Genomic DNA, 27,695 nt, shown 5'->3' on the forward strand with positions numbered 1-27,695 from the left:
CGTCTAGCGAAAAAAAAAAACGGGTACTGCAGCCAGTCTATCTAACATAGACTGCAAAGTTTATTATATGAACGGAATCAATAATGGAATTCTTCCCAAGGCCCATTAAGAAGTTGTCTGGCTTCACATCTCGGTGGATGAAGTTCTTAGAGTGAATGTATTCAATTCAACTAGTCTAGATAAAGAAAAAAAAGTCACTCAAGAGAGACTAGGCATACACTTTTTTCCTTATAAAAACACTAGCAACATTGTCTTAACGATAAAAGAGGTAATGAAACTTTTTATTGTAAAATATAAGGGCATTGAAGAGAACATAATTCTATAGACAATACATAAACCTCTCCAGCTCTTTCCCTGTGTCTATTTTACATTTGTTTCCAAAAACTTTCTCGGGCAAATTTCTTTTGTCTTTGAGCAGTGCAACAGATGGTTTGCAAACAGCGCGAGTCTGGTTTTTAAAAATCAATTAAGACTTTGTAATCACTTTAGATGGGGTACTTTGTATTTAAGAGAAACAAAACCAATTTTGAGTCTTTTCTTTAATGATACAGGCTTATTCACCTCTAAATTACGGAAACAAGATATTTGATTCTGATCTCTCAAGGAATTTTAATATTCCAACATACTGCACTGTCAAGATCAACAAAGCAGTTTCCTACCATTTGGTCAGCGAGTAATAGGACTGTCTCGAGACTAAATTTCCTTGAACAAAAACTGAAGAGATCTTCAAGACTCAGTCCAAACGGCTCCATCACCATTAAATCGTAGTCCCCTTCAGCTCCACACCACTTAATTGTAGGAACGCTCACTAGAAAAAAAGAAACAGTTTATTCAGTATAACAATTTGATTTATATACAAATCTTCAAGGTTCCTAAGATGAATTCTAAGAGGGTCAGGACTGTGAATGTTTGTACTCACAGTGAAGCTCAATATTTTATGCAACCTTCAGCCAAGAAAAAGGTGAAAAAGTCACCATCGCTGAACATTTCGCCATCTGTAGGGTGCCCATCCTTAGCATAAAGGACTCCAAATTTAAAATTCACAGGTCCCTGAGAAATCAAACCAAATATTATAGGATAAACAGACAATCAAACAAAAGACCTAAAATGTTTCCTCTAAGGACTTTTATATACATCTTTTGTATACGACCTACACATGAGAATATACACTTCATACCAGCTCCATTACATGCTCAAGTAGCAGATACCTAATAATTTACTTTTGATCATAGATTACGAATTTTATGATATTACTAACTTGGTCATCTATTAATACAATATATTATGCTGGTGTTTAAAACGATTTTTGATCTCATATGTTGCACAGAAATACCACAGAATCCAGAAACTACCCTTTGAAGTGAGCAACAGCTCTTCAAACTCTACCATCAGCTCTTTGATGAACAGCTGTGAGGGAAACAGCTTCTTAGAGACTTGCAGGCTGAACCAAATTCTCCTCTAGAATGGATCCCAAGTACTTTTTGTGTCCTTTTATGTCTCTCTATCTGTGGATATTTAGGTCTTTCCTTCAGTTACTAGATTTGTGAAGTTTTTAGCCTCAGATACTCTGCTGCTTGTTTTTCTCATGTGTTTCAGGACACCTATCAGACTGGTACAATGTATTCAGTGATATGAGACAAAGAGTTCAGACTTCTACACTAGCTTCATCAGTTTGGTGGGTTTTGCCCCTGGAACTTCCATAGTTACCTCATTACTCAGTGTTTCCTTCACAGCACTGTCGCCCTCCAGCAAACACATCTATGAACTTAATCTCAATATTGTGACATCCAGGTTTCTGTCACAACTCCCAGAACTTCAAGTTTTATTTACTTACATAAAATTTATACCCCTTCCCACATCAGAGTAACTAGCATAAGTGTCTCTATTGGAGTGTGTTGGTAAGTACACTAAGAGGTTGTACAAGTTTAATATTTTAACTGAAGGAACAATGAGGTACTTACACGGCAGACAACAACTAAATTCTTCTACTCTCCCCTTTCTGTAATAGTTAGTTTCAAAGTAGCTGTCGCCGTAATCTCTGAGAAAATGTAGAATCTTTCTTACCGAGAGAGTTGCCTGTGTCTGAACCGTGTCTTTTCCTGGAGAAAGATTTTACAGATGAATCTGTCTGTTCTACAGATTTGTTCACAGGCTCAGCTCCTGAAGTGAATTGTCTCTCTTCCGTCTCCAATGTCCTGGATTCACTTTTAACACTAGTATTCTCCTTAAAAAAACACAACACAACAACAAAAGAAATAAAACCAAAGATCACTCAATGTTATCTTATAATAAAACTAATATAAAACCAATAAAACAAAATAAAAGCTATTCTTCTCCAAAATATCCTCTCCAAAAGGGCGTCTAACAGGTGTTGAACACTGTCTAGACAGTTGACATAATAAGTGTTTTTAACTCAGAATTAAGGTTGCTAAATTGAAACAACCTCTTACAAAACATCATATTAAGCAAAATATGAGATCAGAAAACTAGAATACACAAAGTTAGGGTACATGTCCCCACAGTCTGAACTTTGCCCTCAGTTATTAAACTAACTAGAAGAAATAAGCTAGAAGAAATACAGGTGGACTCATTCTTACCAGCACGTGTAATAATAATGACAGATCTAGCTCAAACAACTTGACAGAGCTGTGTGATGCAGAACCACATGTGAACCACACATTTCTGATTGGGAATCTCACCCCACCCCATCCAGTCGTTAAGACATTAAGTTATAACGTGTTGCTTGCTTTTTAGAGCCCTCTGCTGCTGCTCTGCATGTATTTTGCAGGCAACCATTTGGCAAACTGGTACATTTCCATGATCATGTGGCAAAAATCTGTAGCTAAAAAAAAAAAAAAAAAAAAAAAGCCAAACAACCACATTCTGTTTCTATTTCACTGAGGCAGTACAGGCCCAAAGTTAAGCACCTGGAATTTACCTTTAGACAGAAAAATTTTCTCAATATCACCTGTTCTATAATAGTCATCTCTTCTGCAAATATCTTATCCATCAATAACCTAAAGATGAATGACTGCTCAGAGCCTGCAATGTTTCCTTCTATTAAGGGGAAAAAAAGCTTTTGAAAACCATTATGTGTGAGTTTACAGAAGACAAGAGGTCACACTTGGTAATAAGATAGTCTTTCCAAAAATCACGCTCGCCTCGCCACCTTGAGTCATTACTCAATGTTGAGTATATAACAGGCTATGTGTATACATATCAATAGAAACACACATACATTCCTTAAAGTTGTATAATAACATTCAAAAAGGCCTGTGCAAATACAGTAATGGAGTACTCCAGGGAGAACTAGCTCCCTCCAACACACCTCCTGCACTTGCTGGATACCCACTTGACACTTTTTTTCCTCTTTGAAATGTGCTGTCTGGATGTATTGCTTCAGTACTATTAACAAGGCCATGTGAAAAACACGTGGCTGGCAGTGCCTTTTGTCTAATGTCTGAACCACAACTCCTTTCCAGGCATAAAAACAAAGAAGGAAGGCAGGCTGTAGGTCACTACCTTCACCAGCTAGAATCCAAGTCTTACGAGTGATGATGACCTCTCTATTCCTGGTGACATTTACATAATAGTAAATTTCCAGGAAAATTAGCGAGCAGCCTTAATCAAGTAGTGAGAGAAGGGAAGATTTCTCAAGTAAGCATTCTAAACTGGATATTCCACCGGACAACTGCTCTAGAAACAATTCTGCAAATTTCATTATTTAAAAAGAAGGGAATAATGAAAAGCAATACCAGGCAAGGGATGTAGAAACCAAATTGCAGTGTTTGATAAAGAAAAAACAAATAACATGCATATTGGGATAACCATTACTAAGAAACTGTTACTAGCCTATATGGTGAAAGAAGTCTAGACACTCTAACTAGCAGTTCTGCAAAGGACGTGGGGATGCTGCAGTGCCCAGGAAGGTTAACAACACCTTGGGCTACACCGAGATGAGCGTGGCCAGCAAACTGAGGAAATTTCATTCCCCCTCACTGGTGAACCTGTACTTCCAGTGCTGTGTCCAATTTTAACCCTTACAGTTGCGCGCGTGGAAACCGAAGAGCAGTCATACTGCACAGCACCCCTTTCAGATTCCTTTTTATCACTGTGTTTATAGAATCTTACACACCAACTCTTCAGTAATTTAATGTAATAGGTAATAATAACATTTTCATCCTAACAGCATCAGCCTAGCCCACACAAGTCTGGTTCCCAAGCTATCCCTTTTTTTTATTGTTTGGTCTTTTAAGCCAACATGTTTCTGACCGTGGATTCACCGCAGCTGTGGACAGACCCTCCACTCAGGTCTAATACTTCTGCAACTTTAGAGTCCGAAACATTGTTTGGCGGAGAATCAAACAAAGCTACCAAAGCTGACAGACATGAAAGTTTTGTCTTTTCACTTCAGTTACTGAAAAACGCCAAAACTGCTGCATCTCACTACTTACAGGACTTAAGAGACACTGACTGGACTATACCTATGCCCAGCTGGAACCATGGTGGGAAGCTGAGGTACTAAAATTAGCAACTCGCATGAATGGGGTTTGCTGGATTAACCTTCCCCAAAGAAAGCAAGCGTTTCAGCCTTCACATAGGTATGCTGCCAAGGAGGCTAAACAAAATCGGAGGCAAATTCCTCTTGATCAAGCATTACAGAAATGTTCTATTTCCACTTTAAGAAACAAATAAAACATTTCTTAGGAGTAGGAGTGGAATAAAATATGCCCATTAAAGTCCAACCTGTAAAAGTCTAGGACAGAAATTCACTGAGGCTAAGAGGACAACGCTGGATCTGAATTGTTGAACGTACTAACTCTTTTCATGTAAAGAACTGCTCTTTAATTTGCTGTCTTTTAGGACATCGGGAAAGCAGAATAAAGCAGGTTTCTACTAAACTGTTAGTTCTATGAGGAAGACAGTTCAAGGCTCAGTGCTGGTTACAAGAGTAATTAAATGCTGGGAAATACTGTGAACAAAACAGAAAACAAAACAGCAAACATCTTTGTGTCACTGTAAAAATGTTTTCTTAATTTCAGAAGAGGATGTACGAGAAAAAGTTGAGAACAAATCCAACGCTAACCAGAGGTGCAGAGCAGCTGCCACGCAGAGGAAACTACAGCAGGGCTGTACAGTCGGGAAAGGCAACTACTGAGGCGGCTGTGATAAGCAATGCGGAAAGTCACAAGTGACATGCAGTAAGCAGCCAGGGATGACAGCTGAATGTCCCTTCTGAGACGGAAATGGGGAAGCATCACATGAAACTACTAACAGCCACGCACAAAAGGAAACTCTTCGTGCAGCAATAGCTCGTGAGCAAAGTACCAGCTTGGTCAAAAGGTCCCGTAAGCTAAAACCAACAGTTTCAAGGGCTGACTTCAGTCCACAGAGCAGAAACCTAAGATGAAGTACACAGTATCATCGCAAGCCCTTGGGCTGAAATAGCTGGAAAGTATAAGCAGGAACGCCCTGTTCTGTTTGCGGGCCTTGTTCTTGCTCTTCCCTACACATCAGATTACAGCTGTTGTTTTGAGACTTGACACTGGGCAAGACAAACCTTTGATCTGACCCAGCAGAGCTGGTTTGATGCTCTTGTATGAACAGTGGAGGAATTTGCTCCCCCTCTGCTCGTATAGAGAGGAATAGAGCGGTCTTCTGTGCACACTCACTATTCTGTCATAAGCTTGCTCTAAAACACATGGTACCAACAGCCACTGAAAGCCTGAGTGCTTCCAGATTCAGGGATGAGGAAGAAAACTGTGTTGGAGCCTGATGGGAGGAGTACAGGCACAGAAGCCTCCTCGAGAGTTCTGCACCTGCCATGACGCCAGGCTCTGGACAAGCAGAATGTTAAGCTAACCTTCCCTCTCCCGAGCTTGGGAGGAGGAGACTAGTTAAAGAGTAGTTCTAACAGAAAGAGGGAATCTGTCAAACAAAACGCTGAACAGTCCCTGAATTGCTCTTCAATTGCTCAAAAAATGAGGCCAGTTATTTAACCAGTTACGGTCCAGGACCAACATCAGGATTCTCACAAATATACAAAACCTCCCTCTCAAACAACTACGTGGTTCATGCACTTAATTCCCCCAGTTCCTGACAAGGAAGTTTGGGTCACGGACTCCAAAGGCCTTCAACAAGGAACAACCTATCATTCTAAAAATGCAGTTCAAAAATTCTCAAAACTGACAACATTTAAAGTGCAGTCAACACTTAATATAATGAGTGGGCACCAATTAAGGAGTACTGCCAACTCTATGCACTAGCACAGGGATGTGCTCTTCCCTACACAGTACGGAGCGGAACAGTCAGTCTAGGCTTGAGCTATGCAGAGGCTTGATCAGAATACACATCCCTTTCTAGAAAGATACCCAAGAGGAAGATGACTAATCTTTATAACGCTGAAAGCAACAATGGGAGGTTTGCACCAGCTGATGATTTCCGATCTAGAAACTTCAGTGAAGGCGTCAAGCTACCGATAGAACAATAAAACAGTAGCTTCAATGCATACACAAAAATGAAATTTTTAGTGCCTACATGCAAGGTAGGTCTCATGCAGCAGAAACAGATGCAGTCAATCTCCTGAGCTTTGTTTTCAAAACAAAACAAAACAAAAAAGCAGAGCATGCATTTGCTGCCTTAACAGAGTAACATCAAGAATGCCCCTCCACTCCTCATGAGACTTACAATTTTACATACAAGGAAGACTAGGTACAGGTAGACTGAAGTACAATTACAACTTGTTGTACACCACAAAGTATAAACCAGTGAAGATGCTTTATACCATTCAAATGTCAATAAACTATACTTTCCACAGAAAAAAGAACTTAATAACTATTTATCAGAAACAATCTAACCGTTTATCTAAATTTAAGCAAAAATCTGCCTCCAGTGGCAATTCTCAAAATACTCTTTTTTGTTGGAGATTAAAGATGGTATGTTACAACCTAAAAAAGCATCCACTTCATCACCACAAATACACCTGCACTACACGTTTCCCATGCAAATGAGCACCCTAACTTGGCCAACAGGCTGACACGTCATGCTCATTAACATGGGATACTTTTTCATTCTGTCTTCTTTTTTATATCTTGCTTTACCAAGCAAACCCTTCACTGTCCATTCAAAGCTTAATTAAAGAAGCCTTCAGTTCTTAAGCAGGCAAGAATATTGAAAAGCTATCGGTCCAGACCCTAGCATTACTATCAAATATAGTTAGCTCAAGAAAGATGTTGGTTTACCTCCCTTTACCCCTTACCTGCTCTGGACTGAACAATTCTTCCTGAAAAAACATGAGGGAGAACTCAGCTGGGCGGTGATCTGGTTCTTTGCTCCATTTTTCATCTGCTTCCTGTGTGGTCAGAAGTTCTTGTAGTATTTTAGCAACAGCAGCAGCTTCTATAGACAGAGTGGTATCAGCAGCACAAAGAATGTCAGAAGGCTGTAATGGAGACAAATTCAGCGCTCAATCTGCTTCCACCAGAAATGATGTGTCTGAAGTTACAGGAGTGAGACATTCCAGCTGGCTTTCCTCAGTTGAAGAAGGTGCGTAACTATTAACAGGCAGTGCCTGATTTCCACTAAACTCCAGGATCAAATACTGGCTCTCTACAGGTGCCACTTCCACCTTTTCAGCTTTGCATGATGAATGCACCTCATCGGCAACCTGAAACATGGCTTCAAGACTGACTTCTGCCTTCTTGTTTTCTTCAGATATATTACATAACCAGTCAGACGGCATCAGTTCAGCTTCATAAGATGACTGCATTGGAGGATTCTGGAAAAAACAAAATACAGTGAACTTTTGTATAAGAAATTACCATGACAGGATGTGTATTGATTCTGTTTATCCATTTATCCAAAAGCTTGGAAGATTGTCTGTTATTCTCAGTTAAAACAGCAAGTTTAACCAGAAGGAAAAAAAAAAAAGCTACTGCTTTGTCTTGGTTTTCATTAACCACCTTACTCTTGGCACGCTTCCTTTCTTCTATTCATGGTCTATCCTGGAGAGAAGGTTACTTACCAGGAGCTGGTGTATGCCTGCAGGTGCATTGTCTGCACACCCTTTGCACCGCAGGTGTTAAATACACCCAAGCATTCAGATCGGAGACTTCTGGTCTTAGTAGGACCTGTGGGGGTACATTAGAACCACCCTCTTCACGTGCCACATATGTAATAGAAAAAGAGAGAGAAAATCCACCCGCCTTCAGTTCCTTCTAAGACTCAAGCATTCCTGTTGTGTATAAACCCAGTATAAACCACAACGTTTTTAAGCAAAAGAAAAAGGTCCATATGCTGTAAATGTGCATATGGACAACACAACTTGAGGAACTCACCGCTTCTTAACCAATAATACCATTTTCCTCCTCAAGTGATTGTCCATAGGCACATCTACACAAGGGGTGCCCCCCAGGGATGCCCCAGTCCCAGAATGAGTGGGAGTTCAAATACCGATGAAAGCAAATACTGTAAAACTGCCCTGCCTGTCACAGCCTCACATCTGGACTCTCCTGTCATGACAGTGTCCCGCAAAGGCACAACTCAAAGTCTGCATCAATCTGCATAAAAACCCGACAGGTTTCAGGTCAGAAACACTTCTTGTAGAACCTACAGAGACTGCCTTTGCCATCACAGATCAGGTCTGAACACTACTAAAATTTTTCACTGTAATGACATCACAGGACGACAGGACACAATCAGCAATCCAGTGATGATTTTTTTTAGTAGAATTCATATATATCGAATAACCTTTAAAACAGAACGAAGACAATGAAAGAGTTTTTCAAAAGCAGCAAGTCCTACCCAAGTGAAATGATAGATGACATTTTAAGAGCCAGTGTCTGTACTGCTACTTCTTCTGGAGGTGACTCAGTCAAAGGACACTAGAAGGGTCATTTCTTCTGACAAATACAAGTCATACATGTTGAACAGAAACTCAGGTCTATTTAAAATACAGCCTTCTTTTGGAAAAGATCCAGTATGAAGGATTAGTCCTTAGTACCTGACTACCCTTAGACCTTTTAGCCGAGGTCATGGTTAATGAAAAGCTACTTCCAGAGACGAGTAAATTAGAGAACAGGAAGCTACAGGATCACCTCCTAGGAAAGCCGTACCAGATCAAATGCCAGTGAAGGACTTGGTCTCTCCCTGATGGAGATACCACAAAGAGATGAGATCCTGTCTTCTGGGTGTGTGAAGTCAAGTCCTAGTGTGGGTTCGTGTAGATGTGCCAGTTTGTAGATAGCCACAAACTGTGGAGAGTGGGGGGAAACTGAGGGGAAAATAAAACCTGGAATTTGAGAAATTTAGGTTAAGTTAAGCAAAATCTTTTCATTAAAGGCTAAGCCACCTTTATGTTTTTATGAGATAGGTTCAAACATTATTCCTCTCATTTGATTTTTTTTCAGTTCTATTTTTTTAAAATGTTAACAAGGTGTTTCATTTCTGTTGCGTTGCTTGTTTACTGTCGTAAGTAGTCAGGATTTTAAGTAAGATCTGGGTTACCAAACCTTCCAGGAATAAGATCATCCCTGCCAAAAAACCAACCAACCCACCCATACTGAATCTTTTTCTGCCTCTTCTTAAGGGACCACAGCTTGAAGCTGTTATAGCACATACTGCCCTCTTGGATGCGCTACAGGATCTCGCATGTATTTGCAACAGGAGAAAGGGGCCACGCAAAGGTACAATTTAAATCCGTTTAGTTCACCTGGAGAAGATATGACAGACGAGGATGGGGGGGGGAGGCAGCAACAAAACAAGGAAAACCGATAAAAGATTGAGAAGTCAGGGCTTGAAAGACTAATGGCTTGCTGGTCATTCAAGCTCAAGAAGAAAAATGGTCTAACTTAGCAAAAGTGGTGAAAGAGAAGATGGGCGTTTCACTTCTAAGATTAGCATAGCGTGTGCAGGAATTAAAGCACAACCACACCTTTTCAGGGACTGCTAGGACTACACAAATCTGGCTTGAGTGCTTGGGCAATCGGAATTAGTTCAGACTTGATTTCTTTTTGAAACAACATAGCTGATTATCATTCCTTATTACAAATAAAAGCAAACTACTTAGGACTGCTTTTAAGGTCAGAAAGTTTTTCTTCTTTTTTCTTGCACGTTTATTTCTTCCATTTCCTGTTACCTCTTGCTTCAGTTCCACAAGGAAATACTGACAGCTTAATAACCATGGTAATAGCAGTAATCAAACAGCAGGGCTGCTATTAAAAAAAAGAACAAAATGAGGTGAGGGCAGGAAAAAAAAATAATTGCTGAAATCCAACATGTAGCCTCAGCTCACATCTATGATAAAGCAGCAGGGAAGTACTGAGCTAATGGTTGTGAGCTGCCAGCACTGCTGTTGCAGAAGATAGCAGGAGGTCTCTCAAAAGACTCATTCCTACCCAAGGATACTGATTCATCACACTAATCCAAACCCCACTTAAGAGAACCCAAATGAAAAATGGGTAAGAAGTCGTACCTGAGCTCCCTGTTTTGTAACCAGCTGTGATGCGTGTAATACAAACCTCTGAAACCCCGATTTCAGAAACCTGGTGAGATACACCATCATCAGCCACCGTGTCTGGGTATAACCACCTATGTCCCCTTGCCATTCCACACAGTAATTCTCTGTAGCTTTTTCTGGAGAGCAAACTGCAGCCAACCAACCAGTTAGTTACCGGCCTGGTCTGCCCATGTTCCAGTCAGGGTCACCTAACACTTTCAGCAGCTCAGGTGTGTACTGTACAAGCCCAGCAGCTGGCCTCCAACACCCAGAAACTCCACCAGTCTTAATCTCTCCTAAACTTAAAAGAGATGCTCCCTGCAAGACCCAGTAAGGAACAGCACAAGGTTTAGGCTTCCTTGTCCAAGAGTGCCCGCTTTTCCTTCTGAGACCACAAAGCACCATCTGGATCCAACAGAAACGGGGCTGGTAACCAGCTTGCTGACTACTAGTGTGCTGATACGGTTCACTGTCTTCAGGACTGGTCCAGCAGTTTCGTATAGGCTTTGCCACTCCTATCTAGCAGCACACAGCGTGACCAAACAGCCTCAAACGCCCCGCAAACCACGCTTCAACAGCATCGCACTGAATTCCTGCAACTGGTAGAAGGTATTGAGTGGAACGATAGGAAATATACCGTGCAATAGTTCTGTTTTTTGTGAAGAACAATAAAAATGGTTAGTCAGCCAGGGCTGATGAATTTTACCGCTTTTGAGGATTTGTGCAAGTGATTACTGATGGATGATCAATCCACCAGCAGGGCAGGATGATCAATACTGCAGCTTGCCACATCCCCCAGCAGAAGTTTGGGGAAGTATATGCCCCAGAACACACAAAAGGCAAACTGATTATTCCCCACAGCCCAGCAAGAACCGCAGGCGAACTGCTGTCTTCTGTACCATCTGCACAGCCTGTCACCACGTTCCAGGAGAAATGACCTATGCTATGCTAAGACTCAGAAATCTCAAGAAGTCCCGTTGATCCACACGGTACGATAGTTGTTTTACCCTGCTCAGAGACAGCCGGTTGCTGACCTGGTGGAACTGATACAGGGCACGGCTCGCCTTTGGCCTTCTCACGCAGAGGATCGCCTTCCCGCAGTCTGCCCAGATGCTCGGCAGCTTTTTGCTGGGGGTTTCCAGGAAACAAAGCAACCACTAGCAAGTGGCCTAAAGCTCTTCTGACTCCACACACTACCCATGGACTTGCTTCTCCAAACAACTGATTTTTACTAGACCCTTTGGACACTGTATATTATCCTTCAATCTAGCCACAACACCACCTTTGAGAACTCCTTTGGAATGATTTACTGTCCCATTGATCTCGGCCTTCTGAGATAAGCTATTTAATTGTGACTTCCCATCGCTCAGATGAATCCTCACGTCCTGGATGAAAAAAGCAGCTCACGATCAAAGTGAGAGGACAAAGATGCACTGTGCGAAAAATAAACACTACAATATCGACGGCATGACTTGCTGTTGGCTATTTATAGCCTTACACTAACATGTTATCCTGGCCATAACCTGCCCATCTTGGATAAGCTTATTTTTTAAAAAAAGCCATGAATAAAAGACAAAGGTTGATATTTGCAAGACAGGAAATTGGATGATCAAGCTTGGGTAGGTCAACCCTTTTTCAACACACATAAGCATAACTTGCTTCGCTTGTCCTCTGTGAGGGGGAAAAAAGTATATGTGTTATGCTGTAATAGAAAAGGAAGCTCTTGCATTCTTACTTCAGATCTTCTGATATCTGATAAGCCAGGCCCTCCAAATAAGGTGCAGTTTCCACTAGAATTACGTAACGCATTTACAGGAAGTACTGGAGTTATCTTTAATAAGAGATCTCTGAGGTGGGGCCCATTCCAAAAAGTCACCTTAGTTTTTCTCGTTCATCAAATGAAACTCAGGACTGCAGGAAGCTGTCCGGGACAAAGAAGTGGAGCTGCTTCTCAGTATTTTCATAATATTAAAGAATCTCTTTTTGTCCAGGCAAGAACATTCTTCAAATACAAATGCAGGCTCATTAACTAAAAGTGATTCTGGTGAAATCAAGCAAAAAAACACTCCACTGATGAGGACACCCACTATGCTGCTACCCTGAAACCTAACCTGAATTACAAAACTACCCGTTTAACATTCAGTGGTTCTTTGAAATAGGTATTTGTAAACCACATCACTTTCACTTTATCAAGCAGATCAATTTTCAAATTTATATCCTTAATTTCACAAGTATACAAACCTGCAGTTCATTCACACAGTCTCCTTCACTTTCACCTCCTTTTAGTAGGCTACGCTCACCTGGACAAAGCTGCCGTGGGTGCACGCTGAAGCAGTAGGACCAGCACAGCCAGCCAGAGGATCTGTGTGGGCTTCTGCTGAACAACTCTGTGGTGTGCCTACTGCCAGAACTTGTGTCTGGTGTGCAGAGTTCTATTGCTTACTTTGATTAAACATTTCAATAATCACACAGTAAATGAAATTCCAGAAATTTATTGTTACCTCCCAAGTAATTTTAAGACCAATTTCTCAATCTTAAAAATATTTAAGATATGTATAGATATATTAAAAATATATATTGCAAAATTGATAAAACACACACATACATGCAGAAACTTCATAATCACAGTCTTTTGTGTCTTAATATCACCTCTTTGATTTGGCTGCTTGAGTTTCTTGTCACAATACACCACAGAAAGCATATTCACATAGCTGAGCCTAAGTGTTCATACACACTTACACACTTGTGACCATGTGAATTTTAAGACTTACAAAGAAAATGAATTATCTTAACTGAGGGCGTATCATTCCGAAGAATATCATGACTACTCCTAAACTACCACTCACCAGAAAGGTTTTCATATGTAAATGAACCCTGCAGGCACAGATGTATTCAAAAGGTGCGATTGGACTTGCACTGTCAGGTGGCACCAATAACTAATACTTCTCACATGGTCTTCATGACTGATTTTTCATTATTAGACACTCTCTGATAATAAAGCTTCGACGCATTTCTTTGACATGATTCTACTACTGTCAAAGGTTTTGCAGACAGTTGAAAGTAAACAGAACTAAATTCTTAAAATAATTATGGTCTAAGGCTAGTGGGAAAAAAAGACTTAGATGAGCATATTTTATTTTAGTGACTTTTCAATAAGAATCATAATGAAAAACCCAGGAAATCTTTTTGTCACGGAAGTTAACAAACAAGTTTGAATACACACAAAAAGAAATCTTTCGACAAAGTTCTACTTTGATTTCATTTAATGGGACTTCAAAAGTGAAATGAAAAGAGTCAAGAATACGATTGAACATACATTCTTTAGTTCTCTCACTTATTAAGTTTGTATCTTAAGGTTAACTATCACTTTCCAAACAAACTAATCTTGCTGCTGTGCTCTCATGATGAAGAAAACCAGACTTTTTCATGTGGACATCTGAAGAAACATGCTTTCAGCATTCTGTATGTTACAATATATAGAAGAAAGGATAGCGGAGAGATTAAGAGATACACAGGCACAGAAGTAAAACTACTGAGACAGTCCTAGAGTGACAGTGAAAATTAAAAGATTTATCATACTCCAGTGAAATGTCACTTACACTCTCAGAAATGTTAATTAGTTCACTGGAGTTTTCAAACGCCTCAGATTCCCTAAGTTTCTGTATTTTAGTTCTGATTACACCTTGCAAAATTTGGTATGTTTTCACTGCGTTCTCACACCCACACCTCCCACCCCAGAAGATTCTACCTGAGCAACATAGCCAAGTTATCCTTTAAACTTAAAGCAACGAGCCTCATCCAGTGAGAGAGATCTACATATTCATGTCTAAATCTACGCTGGTCTCCCTCAGCTCCCCTACAGGCAGTACTTCAAAACAGGCACTTCCAGGACACGAGTAATCTTACCCCAAGATAAACTCTAAACCGAGCTACGTGAATCGCACCGGAGATGCCCCTTTCCTTCCTGTGACTACAGAAGAGGGCTGGGGCCTTAGCTGAGATAGAGACAACTACAATTCATCATGATGAGTTTCAACCTATGCTCTGTAACCAATAGAAACACAAAGCGGGGACCACCTCCCACCTTAATTAAGCAAGTATTCTGGATGAGGCTGGAGCAACCTGGTCTAATAGAAGGTGTCCCTGCCCATGGCAGGGAGGTGGGAACTTGCTGATCTTTAAGGTCCCTTCCAACCCAAACCATTCTATGATTCTCAGGACACCTGCTCCTGGGAGAAGACTTAATAGTTAGCAGCTGGTAAGGCAGGCTCCACACTTTGGCCACCACAGTAATCTTTGCATAAGGAGCACAAGGCAAGGAGCACGTGGCAGAAGTTGCCCGTCTCTTAAACATTTAAGTGCGTCTACAAGAAATGCCCAGCTCCTCAGAACCCTTCCTTGACAAAAATGACGTTATGGAAACTAGTGATTATTGTCTGAAATGTTCTCAGCAGAGGTCTCAGAAGAGATGCACAAAAGATGTAATGATTTCACTGTGTAGGATTTCTAAACAGGGACAGATAGCTGTCTTTGTGAAGGTGCAGCTGCCAAAGGAGGAGCAGGCAGAAGGAAAGAATAATAACTGAGCTTTAGTTTGTTCAAGGAAAGAGTCACTGTTCTGAATTTCAGAAGCTTTAGGGAAATTAAACAAAACCACCACAAAACAACAAATACACCACCACTCCCCAGAAAATAACCTATCATGTGATTTTTCCAATTCAAGGTAAGGGCAAGGAAAAGAACAGTAATTTGCTTCAACTCCTCTTCTGAAGAATAAAAACACTTAAGTGAGACTGATTTATTTTGTAATCGAGTGATTAAGTGAGACTGACAATTGTGGCAGAAATAATTTAGAAAAAAGCAAGGAGGCAAGACTTTTGTACTTTGTCTTCAGTGCATAAAAAAATACAACATAAAGAAGCTAAGCAAGAAAAAAATTTAGATACAAAAGTAGTATGAGCAGAATGAAATATTCTACACCAGGAGTCCTCAAACTACGACCCGCGGGCCAGATATGGCCCCCCAGGGTCCTCAATCCGCCCCTCCGTATTTACAGAACCCCCACACCACCCCCACCCCCACCGAGGGTTGGGGGGGAAACCAAGCAGACACAGATGACTGCCTGCCACCTAATCCGTGCACCGGCCCCCTGTTTAAAAAGTTTGAGGACCCCTGTCCTACACAGTACTTTTGACTGATCTTTGAGTTTAAAACCTTAACCTGGAAAAACATGAGACCAAGGCCTAGGATACTACTTCTTAACAAGGTCTCAGTGCTTTAATATCATTGTCCAAGTTTTGCTTAATTAAAAAAACAAAAATGAAAGTTAGCCTCACACCGACTAGTTTTGGGCAAATGTTTTTCTCCTTGCCCTTTAACCTCAACAGAAAGGCTACCCAGAAAATCACCAGGGGACACACAAAATCTGGAGGAAGGACACGAATACCAAACAGAAACTCCTTCTGCTTTAAAGGTCCATCTTCCTTTTAGACTTGACACTTTCTAACTCTCACTTGAGATATACACATGGCAGAGTATTGTAGAAAAATATTTAAAAGTCTCACATTAAAATCTATTTTTGAAAAGCAAACGCAGAATTTTTTTTTCATACCTGTTGGATAGCAGGCTTGTGAGTACAGCACTGAAGATGCAGAGCTGCTACAATTTGCAGTGGATGCAGCAACGCTTTGAGTCCCTTGCTGAAGTGGCGGAAGAGAAGCAACAGGCTGGAGTGTGTACGTGGCTCCTGTTGGAAGTGTCTGGAGTACTGGAAAGGCAGCCCCTTTATCTGGAAAAGCTGGGGAAGCCCCTTGCCCTGGCAGCAACCCAAGTGGTCCCTGCTGGATCCAAGTGGAAGGGACTGGAGTCAGATCTAATCTTTGTGCTGGTAAAGTGCTGGGGGCTTGGCGCGAGGTTGCCGTGTAGGAGTAAGGAGAGAAAACACCTTGACCGTAAAGTTGATGAAACTGTCCTACAGTCAGCAGTCCTGCAGTGGGTACAAAATAAAGTGAAACAAGTGTTAAGGAAAGGAGTTTTCGCAGGCAAAGAAAGGCAATATGAGGAGCCAAGGCTCTACAACATTATTTGGGAAGACTACCTTTGCTCCAGCATACTTAATCCAGAAAGGAGACTGTACTCTTAGACCCGAGCATGCAGTAACTGCTGTGTGGCACACGAGTGAAGCGCCAACACAGAGGTGTCTGCGTAGCATTCAATCTCCTTAAACTGGCAGTAACAAGTTACCCATATTTAGAAATGGGCTATAAATCAAAATGTGTAGTAACTTACTAAACCAAACAAAAGCAATTTTGAAAGTACTGTGTGTTAAATCAGACAATACATTTTAAAAAAGGGACATCATGAAGCAAGACTTGACCAAACTCCACTACTGACAGCTCACAAACAGCTAAGGGAAGGGCAATGTCAAAATCCTCCAAAGGACTTTGCAAGTACTTTATGACAAGTCATTTATTTGGTCAAGAAAAAAAATTCAAAGCCAATTTTTTCTCAGTCAGCTCAACTAGTTCAGTGCAGACTAAAGTATCCCAGACTTCACCATTCTGTTATTTCCTAGATAGTCCTTTTATTCTTCTCTATTATTTTATAGTTTCCTCTCTCAGACAGCTACTGTTTCATGAAATGGTATTTGCTTTTAGACCATGACAGCTCAATTTCTGTTTTGGTGACTTTGTTGAAACACTGACAGTAACACCGCAAACGCCTGTGATCATTGATTTCTGTAATAACTACTGCATTTGTGACTCCCCTGCAGGATTGCATTTAGCCATGAGAATTACAAGTTTCAGGATGGTTCATGTCAATAGGGTTTATCTAGAAGCCAGGCTTTCTCAGACCTGTAGTTTCCAATTCTCACTCAAAAGCACTTTTTTTAAAAATAGCCTCACATTTACCTCTTGCACTCCTCTGATGAAAACTAAGTCAAGAAATCAGTAACACACAGTCATTATTCTGCAAGTTCACATTTAACCATTAAGAATCACTAAATAAATACCAGCTGACCTTGAAAATTTGCTAAGACTTAATGTATAGGACTGTTTATTTCCTGTTCAGTACTTTCACCATTTATAAACAGAGAAGGAACAGGGGTATGAAAATTCTTTTGTTTATATTTTACCTTTGGATAGGGACATGAAGATTATCTAGTTCTAACACATAAACAAGACACCACAGGATGCCAAGTTACCAACCTCCAGTTGCTGTACAGGAATTGTTCCTGAATGTTTAACACAGCGTTACATGCTGCAAGACACTGGGAACAGACTGACGCTTTGCAAACAAAAATATCTCTTATCTATCAAATTACCTCACATTTACAGCAAAGGCATGCCCCTAAATAGTCAATACAGAGCGCACAGTGCATTGTCAGCCTGTCAGAACTTGACTGCATAGAAACCCCAATGTTTTCCTTGTTCTGTCTTTCTAGAAAATGAGACTCCTAGAGCGAAAGCTCTGAAACTGCAGCCATAAAAACAGAGAACAAAAAAAGTCATCTCTTTCTAATAATTTCCTTTACCAATGGTCTGCATTACATCAGACAAACCACATTTCATTGAAGTCTGCAATGACTCAGTGTTAACAACGTTAACGTCACATCATTAATTTAAATGCTTCCTAGCCTCCCTACTGAAATAAGTTCCATCCCTTCTCAGATGCTTCATTTTGTTTTCTTGGTATTGCACGTGCAGCTCCACACACATCATGGAAAACACCACTTGAATTAGATGACAGTTCCTACCCTGAAACAGTAACCAAGAGTATGGTGATACCCTACTCTGCTCTAAATGCCAGCCGGTGCTGCAGAGAGCAGTACCGTCAACTGCTTCTCCCCTTCTCCTGGTCGCACAGTCCTGTCGCTTCTCCTACACTGCACCTTACAGCTCTGCACCCATGCGGTGCATCACCCGGGTCAAAGAGCCAGCCACAAAAAGGCTGTTAAAGTCTTCTCCGATCATTGCGCTGAACCAACATGTTGCTGTATCAGCTGCAAGGAAGATGACAGTTAACATGCCACCAAGGGAATGGGAAGCCGGAGTGCTCTTCTGGCAGCAGCCCACAGTTAGAGCAGCCCAAGAGCACTGCAAAGCAAGATATTCACATCTTCCTTACACAGCGCCAGCTACAAAGCTTTCGGGCCAATACAAAATTTGTGGAATAATCCTGAGGGCCAGACTTGTCTTGGGAAAACTCAGATCCTCTCAAAGAGAGCTAGAAAGAAAGAAAACATGCTCTAGGGCTTTTCAGCAGTATTATTTTCTAATTAGCTCTCACCTACTCATTCAATCCGTTTTAAAAACTGCGTAGCTTGTGAATTCTTTTTCAGGAGACAACTGACAAAAATCTTACTACCAGGTCTTGTCTCCTCTGCACAAAACTAACAGGATGCTCTAGTTATCACTTCACATGACTCACTGTTTCACACACATTTAATGACAGCTTATTAAGCATCCCTACTGATGGGCATCCTTACTGACGGGCAAGAAGCAGTAACGTTCATCTGGTAGAGCTGTGCCAGCTCCACAGAGATCTGGCAAGGGTGTCCTTAGTGTAGCATGCAATGGAGACTGTACTATAGTCTACAGGCAGCCTGAAATACATGTGAACCATGCTACTCATGCTTACTGGCAGCAGATCTACCTGCATAAACAACAACTGCTTCCCTACACCAGGTGAAATGAGATGCCACCGGCAAGGACAGGTAACCCTTCTCCCTCAGGGGAGTGTTGATTTTCAAATCCCATGACACCCAGCGCTTCTCAAAAACCCACCAAGGCCCCACACGGCCCACTCCGACTCACCAGGCCTGTTGGCATTGCTGAGCGTCGAGGGCAGAAGCAGCGGTTGCCCGTCCAGTGGCATGCCGAGCAAGCGCTGGAAGCGGTTGGGTGGGCGGCTGGTCACTTCCAGGCCCGCTGCCATCTTCGCCTTGTTGCCTTTCATCAGGCACTTCAGGTGGATGAGGAGGTCGGGGCGGTCGCGGCAAAAGTGGGGGCTGCGGAAGTGATGCACGGGCCCGCTGCCGTTGCCACCGCTGCCTTGTCCACCCTCTGGGCCCGGGCCCCACCACACTGCTCCCCGGCAACATCCCCACCTCGCGGAAGCCATAGAGATTGAGCTGCCGGATGAAGCTGCTGAAGTTCTTGGTCTTGAAGAAACCGGCGGCTGCCGCTGCCCCACGGCCACCCGGCTGCGCGTCGACGGCCGGCCCGGCGCCCAGCAGCTCGCACTCACAGCGCGGCTGGTTGATGACCAGCCCCCGGCCGGAGGCATCCCAGCGAAGGGAGCGGCAGCGCGGGCTGCTGACCCGCCGCCACAGCCTGGCGGGGAAGGTGTCGGCACTGACGGGGACGGGCTGCTGCGACGCGTCCGTGTCGGTAGGTGGCACCAACCGCCGCCCGCGCGGCCGCCGCTACCCCCCGCCACGCGCCGAACGGCACGTGCCCAGCTTGCGAGGCGCTGCCCGCCGCGCGCGGCCCCCGGCCCTCAGCCCCGCCGCGGCGCTGGTCCGCGCAGCGCCCCGGTCCCTCGGCACGGCACGGCCGCAGCCCGGCCACCCCCTCAGCCCCGCCATCCCCCTCAGCTCCCCCTGCCCCCTCAGCCGGGCCATGTCCCTCCGCCCCGCCGGTCCCCTCAGCTCCGCTGCCATCAGCATCTCCCGTAGCTTCCGTGAGCAACCGGGCGGCTGAGGCCCGGGGCCGAAAGCTGCCGCTCGGGGCGGCCCCGCCGCCAGCCCGGAGCCGTCCCGGGAGCAGCCTGGAGGTCCTTGAACGACGGCGCGTGTGAGCACCGGGCCGTGGAAAGCGGCTGCAGGCGGGGCAGAGCGCGGAACACGCGTTCCGCGGCCCAGCGCCCCGCCACGCCTGCCCGGCACCGCGCGCGGGCCAAGGGGCGGGGCCGCAGGGCCACGTGACACAACAGTGAATCCCGATTCATGAACTCTAGATCAGACGATACATGCCAGCACTCACCACTGACCCAGGGTGGCAACCTCCTTCTGTCCTACCCAAAGGTTTCAAACCCAACACGCTTGTCTTCCTACGGCAGGAAGCTACCTTACTTACAGTTCGTAACACTATTAACGCATTCCTTGAGCCGGGACTGCAGATACATTATGCAGGCAACCAGGCCACCATTTGGAAGCTGCACTGGAGCCTTATGGTGAGAAATTTATTCTACAACGGAGAGCACCATAGTGAATAAATAAGACTGAGACAGGGTCTTTTTCCTCGACGGAAAAGCACGCAGCAGATCAATGATTGTTGAACCAGCAGGCAGAATTCTCAGAAAAAAGCAACCCCTAACTATTAACAAGAAAGAGAAGACTATTCCTCTTAATAAAAGCACAGCTGTGCTGAAACAAGTCGACACTATGTGTACTCACCTGTCCTCCTCCCAAATGAAGGTGTACAGGCAACATGTTTCTCTGGAAATGATGTGCTCAGGGCATCAGGTTTTCTTATCCCATCCTTTCACGGTGTCACCTTTAAAAATCAAGAACAGGTCAGTTGTGGTGTTGGCTTGGGAGATTCCCGTGCCTGGGGAAAGTCAATAATTCCGCAGTAGTAAGTGCCTGTTTGGATACAGACCTGTCTGCGGTGCCCCCTGCCTCCAGACATCTCCCTGGACCCCTAGCAGCACCTACACGTGCATGGAGGAAAAGAATGACAGGGCACAGGCCAGAGAAATGGGGGGTGGGGGTCAGGGGGGAGAAAATAAAAAAAGAAGTAGTAAACCAAAAAAGAGAGACAGATACAGATCAGGACAGAGATGTAAAGGGAAAACCTGCCCCGGGCTGCAGGACAGAGATGGAGGATGAAGAAAAGGGGAGAAGGAGAGGGACTAGGACAAAAGCAGAGAGAGTAAAAGAGAAGGAAGCAGCAGAATGAGAGAGAAAGACAGAAGGGAAGAGGGAGCAGGACAGAAGAATAGAATGTAGAGCTACAGGGAATCAAAACACGATGGGTTAGTATGGCAAGGTTTGGGAACGGGGAGGAAAAGGAGGAGAAGGAGGAGAAAGAAGAAGAAGCAAGAAGAAACAATGTGTGACCAACTGACCGAAGCTGCCGCTCCCCATCCCCCTGCGGGGAGGAGACAGGGAAATCGGGAGTAAAGTTAAGCCCAGTAGAAACGGGGGGTGGAGGGAAGGTGTTTTGAAGATTTGCTTTTCCTGCACATTCTCCTGCTCTGACTTGACTGCTAATCAATCGCACTGATTTCCCCAGGTTCAGTCCTCCCCATCCCTGTGCCGACCCGTGAGCTTTTTGTTATACTCTGTCCCCCCTGTCCAGCGGAGGAGGGGGAGCGGTAAGAGCAGCTTCGGTCCAGCCCGGGTCACCCCCCCACCACACACAAAATCACAGCAGCACAGGGAAGGGGAGGGCGGGCAGAGGAGGGGCAGGGGGAGGTTGGGACACACAAGAGGGGAGACAGAGTCCCACGGACCAGGACTCACCACAGCTCTCGCTTTTGGTACCGCTGTGAAAATGTGACAGTTCAGACGCGCCTTTCCCCCTCTCTCCTCCCTCCCTCCCTCCCGCAGAACGCCGGCCGCTCGGCTCCCCCACCCCCGGTAACCCCCGGGTGTCTCACGGCTCTTCCTCGCAAGACGCGGCCTCCCGGACACGGCGCGTCGCTCCCTCGCGCACCGGGGGCCGCCCCAGGCTGTGGGTGACACACGGACCCCGCGGGTGACACACGGACCCCGCTGTGCACGCTGGCACCCGGCTGCTGCGGGCTGCGGGGCTGGTCCCCCCCCCCCCCGCAGGGCCAGGCTCTCTGTGCCCGCAGCAGGAGGCGGCTGCTGCCCGCCTGCCCTCGGGTTCCTTCTCCTCCGCCTCCCCCCGGCCGGCCCAGCTCCTGCCCACACCGGGCCGTGCCCCCGCTCCCCTCCCGCACCCGCGCCGCGGGGGGCGAGGCCGGGCAGGGACAACCCCCGCCAGCCCGAGGCGGCGCGGCCCCGGCAGAGGGACAGAAGCACAAGTGACCGTGACCGGCGCCGCTCGGCCCTGCCCGGAGCCGCTCCTGCCGCAGGCCCTTCCCGAGCGGCAGCGGGGGACCGGGGGGGCGGCCGCCACGGCAGCGCCGGGGGCACCTGGGGCTGGGGCCCGGCTGCGGGGTACATGCTGCAGCAGATGCGGGGGCAGCGGCACGGGGCGAGCGGGGCCGCGGCGGGCTCGGGGGGGTCTGGCGAGCCGGGGAGGCGCCGGCGCCCGGGGGGCGGCCTCCTGCTTCCCCGCCTCCCCCCCCTCAGCCCCCGGACCCTCCGGGGCCGCCCGCACCCGGCTCGCGGGCGGCTGGAGTCCCCCGTGCCGCCCCCCGAGGTGGCCGGCGGGCAGGAGCCATCCCACGCACCGCCGCAGGGTCCGCTCGCCTCTCCCGCGCCCCCGGCCCCCCTCGCCGCCGCCACGGCCCGAACCGGCGCGCCGCCGTGCTGCTCCTGCAGCGCGCACGCCGCGGGGGCCAGCGCTGGCCGCGAACGCCGGGCTGCAGGTCTGCGCGCCGAGCGCCCGTCGGCACCGCGCTCGGGGGGCGGCAGCGGCGGCTCCGTACCGGGAGGCAGCAGCGGACCCGGCCGCACCACCCCGCAGGCAGCGCGGGATCGCGATGCCGTTAACGGCGGCCGGCAGCGCCGACTGGGGAGGCGCCACCGCGCATGCGCGTCGCCAGGGCTGCAGCACCGATTTTTGGCCGCCGGGTAACAGCAGCGGATCTCCCCCCAACCGGGAGGCTGCAGTACCCACTTTCGGTCGCCAGGTGGCCGCAGCGCCCCACCAACCCTGTGCTGAGCACTGGCCGGGCGAGCACTGGGCGGGATCTCATCCCAGTTTACACCACCGGACCCCGGGAATGCTCGCTGCGGCTGCAGGGTTCCCTTCGCTCTGCCCTTTGCCCACTCGCAGCCCGGGCTTTAATACTTATTGTCTCCGTATGCAAAAGCACCCACGTGCCTCAAGCATTTCAATCCTTTGCATCTGACAGCTTTAACAGTCGGGTGGTTCTTTCTGTCCCTGCCCCCGCCCCATCACCGAGGGAGAAGCAGCAGCACAGGGAACCTGTGGCAGAACTGAGGGGGTGTGGTGTGTCTTACGGATAAGCCTTAGCGATTGCCGTTGTTCCAGGAGAAATTCACACAGCCGTGGGTACCACTGGGTTTGCTTTAATCACAACCCAGAGCTGGGCCACCATCCCAGAGAGTGGCAGAGAGCAAAGGGATACAGCGCGGCTTATATACACTTCATCAAACCATTAGTCAATGTCTGAAGTTTTTAGGAGTTTCCTTTGGTCCTGTCGGTTCTGTGAATCCATCACCTGACTCTGTCCCAGATGATTGATCTATTCGGTTCCAGGCTCCTCCTCGGATTGTGATCTCTGCCAGCTTTAACTCACACACTCCTTCAAGCACACTTAATCTTTTAACAAGCAATTCCTATTCAGGTATACTAATTTTTCTAAAAACACCTGCATTTCTGAGAGCACCTTTCTTGAGTACACAAATTGATCATCTGTTGTTTCTCTGTTCTCCCACTGACTAACTTGACTGAGTTTTAAACCAGCCTTGGATTAGGGCTATACAAGGACAAGGCCTCATTCTGCCATTTAGCAGCTTCAACACTTTAAATTTCTTAATTCAAAACACATTTTCTTTAACAATTCCCTCCTTTTGTTTTATCATTGCATACCTGCAATAGCTGAATAGCTAACATATTTCCAAGTTCTTTCTTGTAATTTTGCTACTAAGACAGTCACACACATTACACAACATTGCATTAATACAATCACAGACACAACTATAAAAATCACAACAGTTATTATAATGATCAGTTTCTTTAACCATGTTGATAGGTTAGGGAACTAAGGTGTTAATTCCTTGATACCAATATGCATGCTTTCTCAAATCTGAAAAATAATTTTGCAAATACAATAAATACTGGGTTACCTGTTCATCTCCATCCAACAAACTTGTCTTTGCTGGGACATAAGTTCCCGGTACTGCTATAATCCTTCCAAAAAGAATTTCTGCTGGAGAAACTCCAGTTGGCTGCCTGGGAGTATTTCTTATATTGCATAAAACTAAACTTGAAGCTTCACATCATTTTAACCCAGTCTGTATACAAACCTTGACTAATTTCTCTTCAAGAGTTCTACTCATCCTCTCTACCTGTCCCGAGGATTCTGGATGATAGGGAGTATGTAATTGGGATCGAATTCCTAATGAATGATAAATCTGTATTAATACAGCTCCAGAAAAATGAGTGCCCCTGTCACAATTAGTTACCTCTGGAACACCATATCTGGGAATAATTTCCTTTAAGAGAGCTTTAACAATCGCTTTTGAGTCATTTTTCCCAGTAGGGAAAGCCTCCCCCCACCATGACAATTGATCAACAACAACTAGTAGGAGTGTGAACCCCATCACTTTGGGCAGCATAATCAGCCTGAAGCTTTTGAAAAGGATACGTTGGAGGTGGCTTTCCCAGCAGTGTCTTCATTCTTAAAGAGGCAGATTCTTTACATAGCCAACAGCTCTCACAAATTCTTTTGGCTGCTGCATAAATTCCAGGCGTTGCCCACAATCGTTGGATTTTGAGAGCAATACTTTCCGGCCCTCCATGAGATCCATTGTGCTGCCAGCGAGTGATAGGTAATAAATAGAGCATTTTTGCTCGGTACGAGTGCAAAACTGAGCAGTTAATTTTCTCACCACAGAAAGCATTTCAATCCTTTGCGTCTGAAGGCTTTAAAAGTCGGGTGGCTTTTTCTGGTCATGCCTCCATCCCATTACCTGAGGTGAAGCAGCAGCACAAGGAACCTGTGGAAGAGGGTTTTTTTCTACGGATAAGCCCCCCTGATTGCTGTATCAGTCTGCATGTGGCATCAGGGTTGTGGGAGTGACAGCAGTGCATCAATGGCTGCTAGTGAGGGCGATTTTAAAAAAAAAAAAAAAAAAAAAAGACAAAACCCCAACCTAAGGCAACACAGACAACAGCCTGAAGGCAGGAGAGAAGAGGCTGACAGCTGCTGTGTGAGAGCACAGCCCTGTTCAGCAGAACAGTGCATGCAGGCGGACCAGGCGCGAGTGGCTGACCTGAAAACGAGCACGCGCTGGTGATCCTTGGGTTTTGCTGTTTGCACCTTTCCTCACCTCTGTACTATCAGTGATCTGCTCTCCTAACCCTGCATGCACACAAGGCTTCCTGTGCAGGGCTTGTCACTTGTGTAAGAGACACTGCACAATGTTACTTACCACCCTATCCTCCACCATGCAAAGGAATTAGATGTAAAGCAGAGATAATCTCCACCCTTTATTGGATGCGGGGGAGGGGGGGGACTCACGGAACACTGCCTTGAAGGCTGAGGTACTTAATGCCTTCTTTGCTTCAGTCTTTAACAGGAAGACCAGTTGTTGTTGGGGTACCCAGCCCCCCGACCTGGAAGACAGGGACAGGGAGCAGAATGAAGGCCCCACAACCCAAGAGGAAATGGTTGCTGACCTGCTACACCACTGTGACACACACAAGCAAGTGTATGGGGCCAGACGGGATCCACCCGAGGGTACTGAGGGAGCTGGCAGAAGTGCTCATGGAGCCGCTTTCAATCATTGATCAGCAGCCCTGGCTAACCAGGGAGGTCCCAGCAGACTGGGGTTAGCCAGCGTAAGGCCCATCTACAAGAAGGGCAGGAAGGAGGATCTGGGAACTACAGACCTGTCAGCCTGACCTCAGTGCCAGGGAAGGTCATAGAGCAGATCGCCTTGAGTGCCACCATGCAGCACATGCAGGACCACCAGGTGATCAGGCCCAGCCAACACGGGGTTATGAAGGGTCCTCCTTGACAAACCTGATCTCTTTCTGTGACAAGATGACCTGCTTAATGGATAAGGAAAAGGCTGTGGATGTTGTGTACCTGGACTTCAGTAAAGCTTTTGACACTCATTCCCACAGCATTCTCCTGGAGAAACTGGCTGCTTGTGGCTTGGACAGGTGTAATTTTCCTTGGGTAAAAAACTGGCTGGATGGCTGGCCCCAAAGAGTGGTGGTGACTAAAGTTACATCCTGCTGGCAGCCAGTCACAAGTGGTGTTCCCAGGGGCTTGGTACTGGGACTACTCCTGTTTAACATCTTTATTGATGATCTGGACAATCGGACTGAGTGCACCCTCAGTAAAGTTCATAGATGACCCCAAGCTGGGGGGCAGGAGACTCCACAGAGGGATCTGAGCAGGCTGGACTGATGGGCCAAGGCCAGTTGTACGAGGTCCCACAAGGCTCGGTGCCCTTGGGTCACAGCCACCCCATGCAGCACTATGGGCTTGGGGAACAGTGGCTGGGAAGCTGCCTGGGGGAAAAGGGCCTGGGGGTGCTGGTTGACAGCCAGCTGAACATGAGCCAGCCGTGTGCTCAGGCGGTCACAAAGGCCAACAGCATCCTGGCTTGTACCAGAAACGGTGGGGCCAGCAGGAGCAGGGCAGCAATCGTTCCCCTGTACTTGGTGGCACTGGTGAGGCAGCACCTCAAATCCTCAGTGCAGTTTCCAGCCCCTCACTACAGGACAGACATTGAGGTGCTGGACCGTGTCCAGAGACGGGCAATGAGGCTGGGGAAGGGCTGGAGCACGTCTGATGGGGAGCAGCTAGGGAACTGGGAGAGTTCAGCCTGGAGAAAAGGAGGCTCAGGGACGACCTCCTTGCTCTCTACAACTACCTGAGAGGAGGCTGGAGTGGGGTGGCTGCTGGTCTCCTCTCCCAGGTAACAAGCAACAGGACAAGAAGAAACGGCCTCAAGCTGTGCCAGGGGAGGTTTAGGTTGGATATGAGGAGAAATTTCCTCCCTGAAAAGGTTGTCAAGCATTGGAACAGGCTGCCCAGGGACTCGGTAGAGTCACTGTCCCTGGAGGTATTTAAGAGATGCGTAGGTATGGCACGTAGGGGCACAGATCAGTGGTGGACTTGGCAGTGCTAGATCAACAGTTGCACTTCATGATCTTAAAGGTCTTTTCCAATGTGCACATTTTTGTGAAAGGGAAAAAAAATGAGTCATGCACCAGCATGTTACACAAAGTCTCCCTGACATAGAGGGAACATCGTGGCTGTCTCAACCACAGCCTGATGCAGAGAAGTAAACACAAAATGGCAGCAGTTTGCAGCAGAGCTCTGGAAGAGTTGTTAATGTATCTCAGCAAGGCAG

At 46.0% G+C, this 27,695-nt stretch overlaps 1 protein-coding gene across 1 annotated transcript; it reads right to left on the minus strand.

Moving 5' to 3' along the window:
* Positions 1-206: 206 nt before the first annotated feature.
* On the minus strand, positions 207-25,133 carry LOC106112395 (translation initiation factor IF-2-like). The gene is made up of 7 exons (XM_055794025.1): positions 25,026-25,133; positions 22,103-23,405; positions 20,895-20,994; positions 7,259-7,777; positions 2,065-2,224; positions 975-1,050; positions 207-808 (listed from the first exon to the last, which is right to left on the minus strand). The coding sequence occupies exons 1-3, from the start codon at positions 25,131-25,133 to the stop codon at positions 20,960-20,962; spliced, it is 1,446 nt and encodes a 481-aa protein (XP_055650000.1). The 3' UTR covers positions 207-808; positions 975-1,050; positions 2,065-2,224; positions 7,259-7,777; positions 20,895-20,959.
* Positions 25,134-27,695: the final 2,562 nt, after the last annotated feature.

This window comes from Falco peregrinus, chromosome 1, assembly GCF_023634155.1.
Source record: "Falco peregrinus isolate bFalPer1 chromosome 1, bFalPer1.pri, whole genome shotgun sequence".
Lineage (NCBI taxonomy): Eukaryota > Metazoa > Chordata > Aves > Falconiformes > Falconidae > Falco > Falco peregrinus.

Excerpts from the sequence above, each read along its gene's own strand:
- LOC106112395 (XM_055794025.1), bottom strand. The coding sequence starts at position 25,133 with ATGGATCTCATGGAGGGCCGGAAAGTATTGCTCTCAAAATCCAACGAT. Across the intron at positions 23,406-25,025 it reads TTGTGAGAGCTGTTGGCTAT|TGGGCAAAGGGCAGAGCGAA; the intron begins GTAAAGAATCTG and ends CCGGGCTGCGAG. Across the intron at positions 20,995-22,102 it reads GCGTCTTGCGAGGAAGAGCC|GTGACACCGTGAAAGGATGG; the intron begins GTGAGACACCCG and ends TGATTTTTAAAG.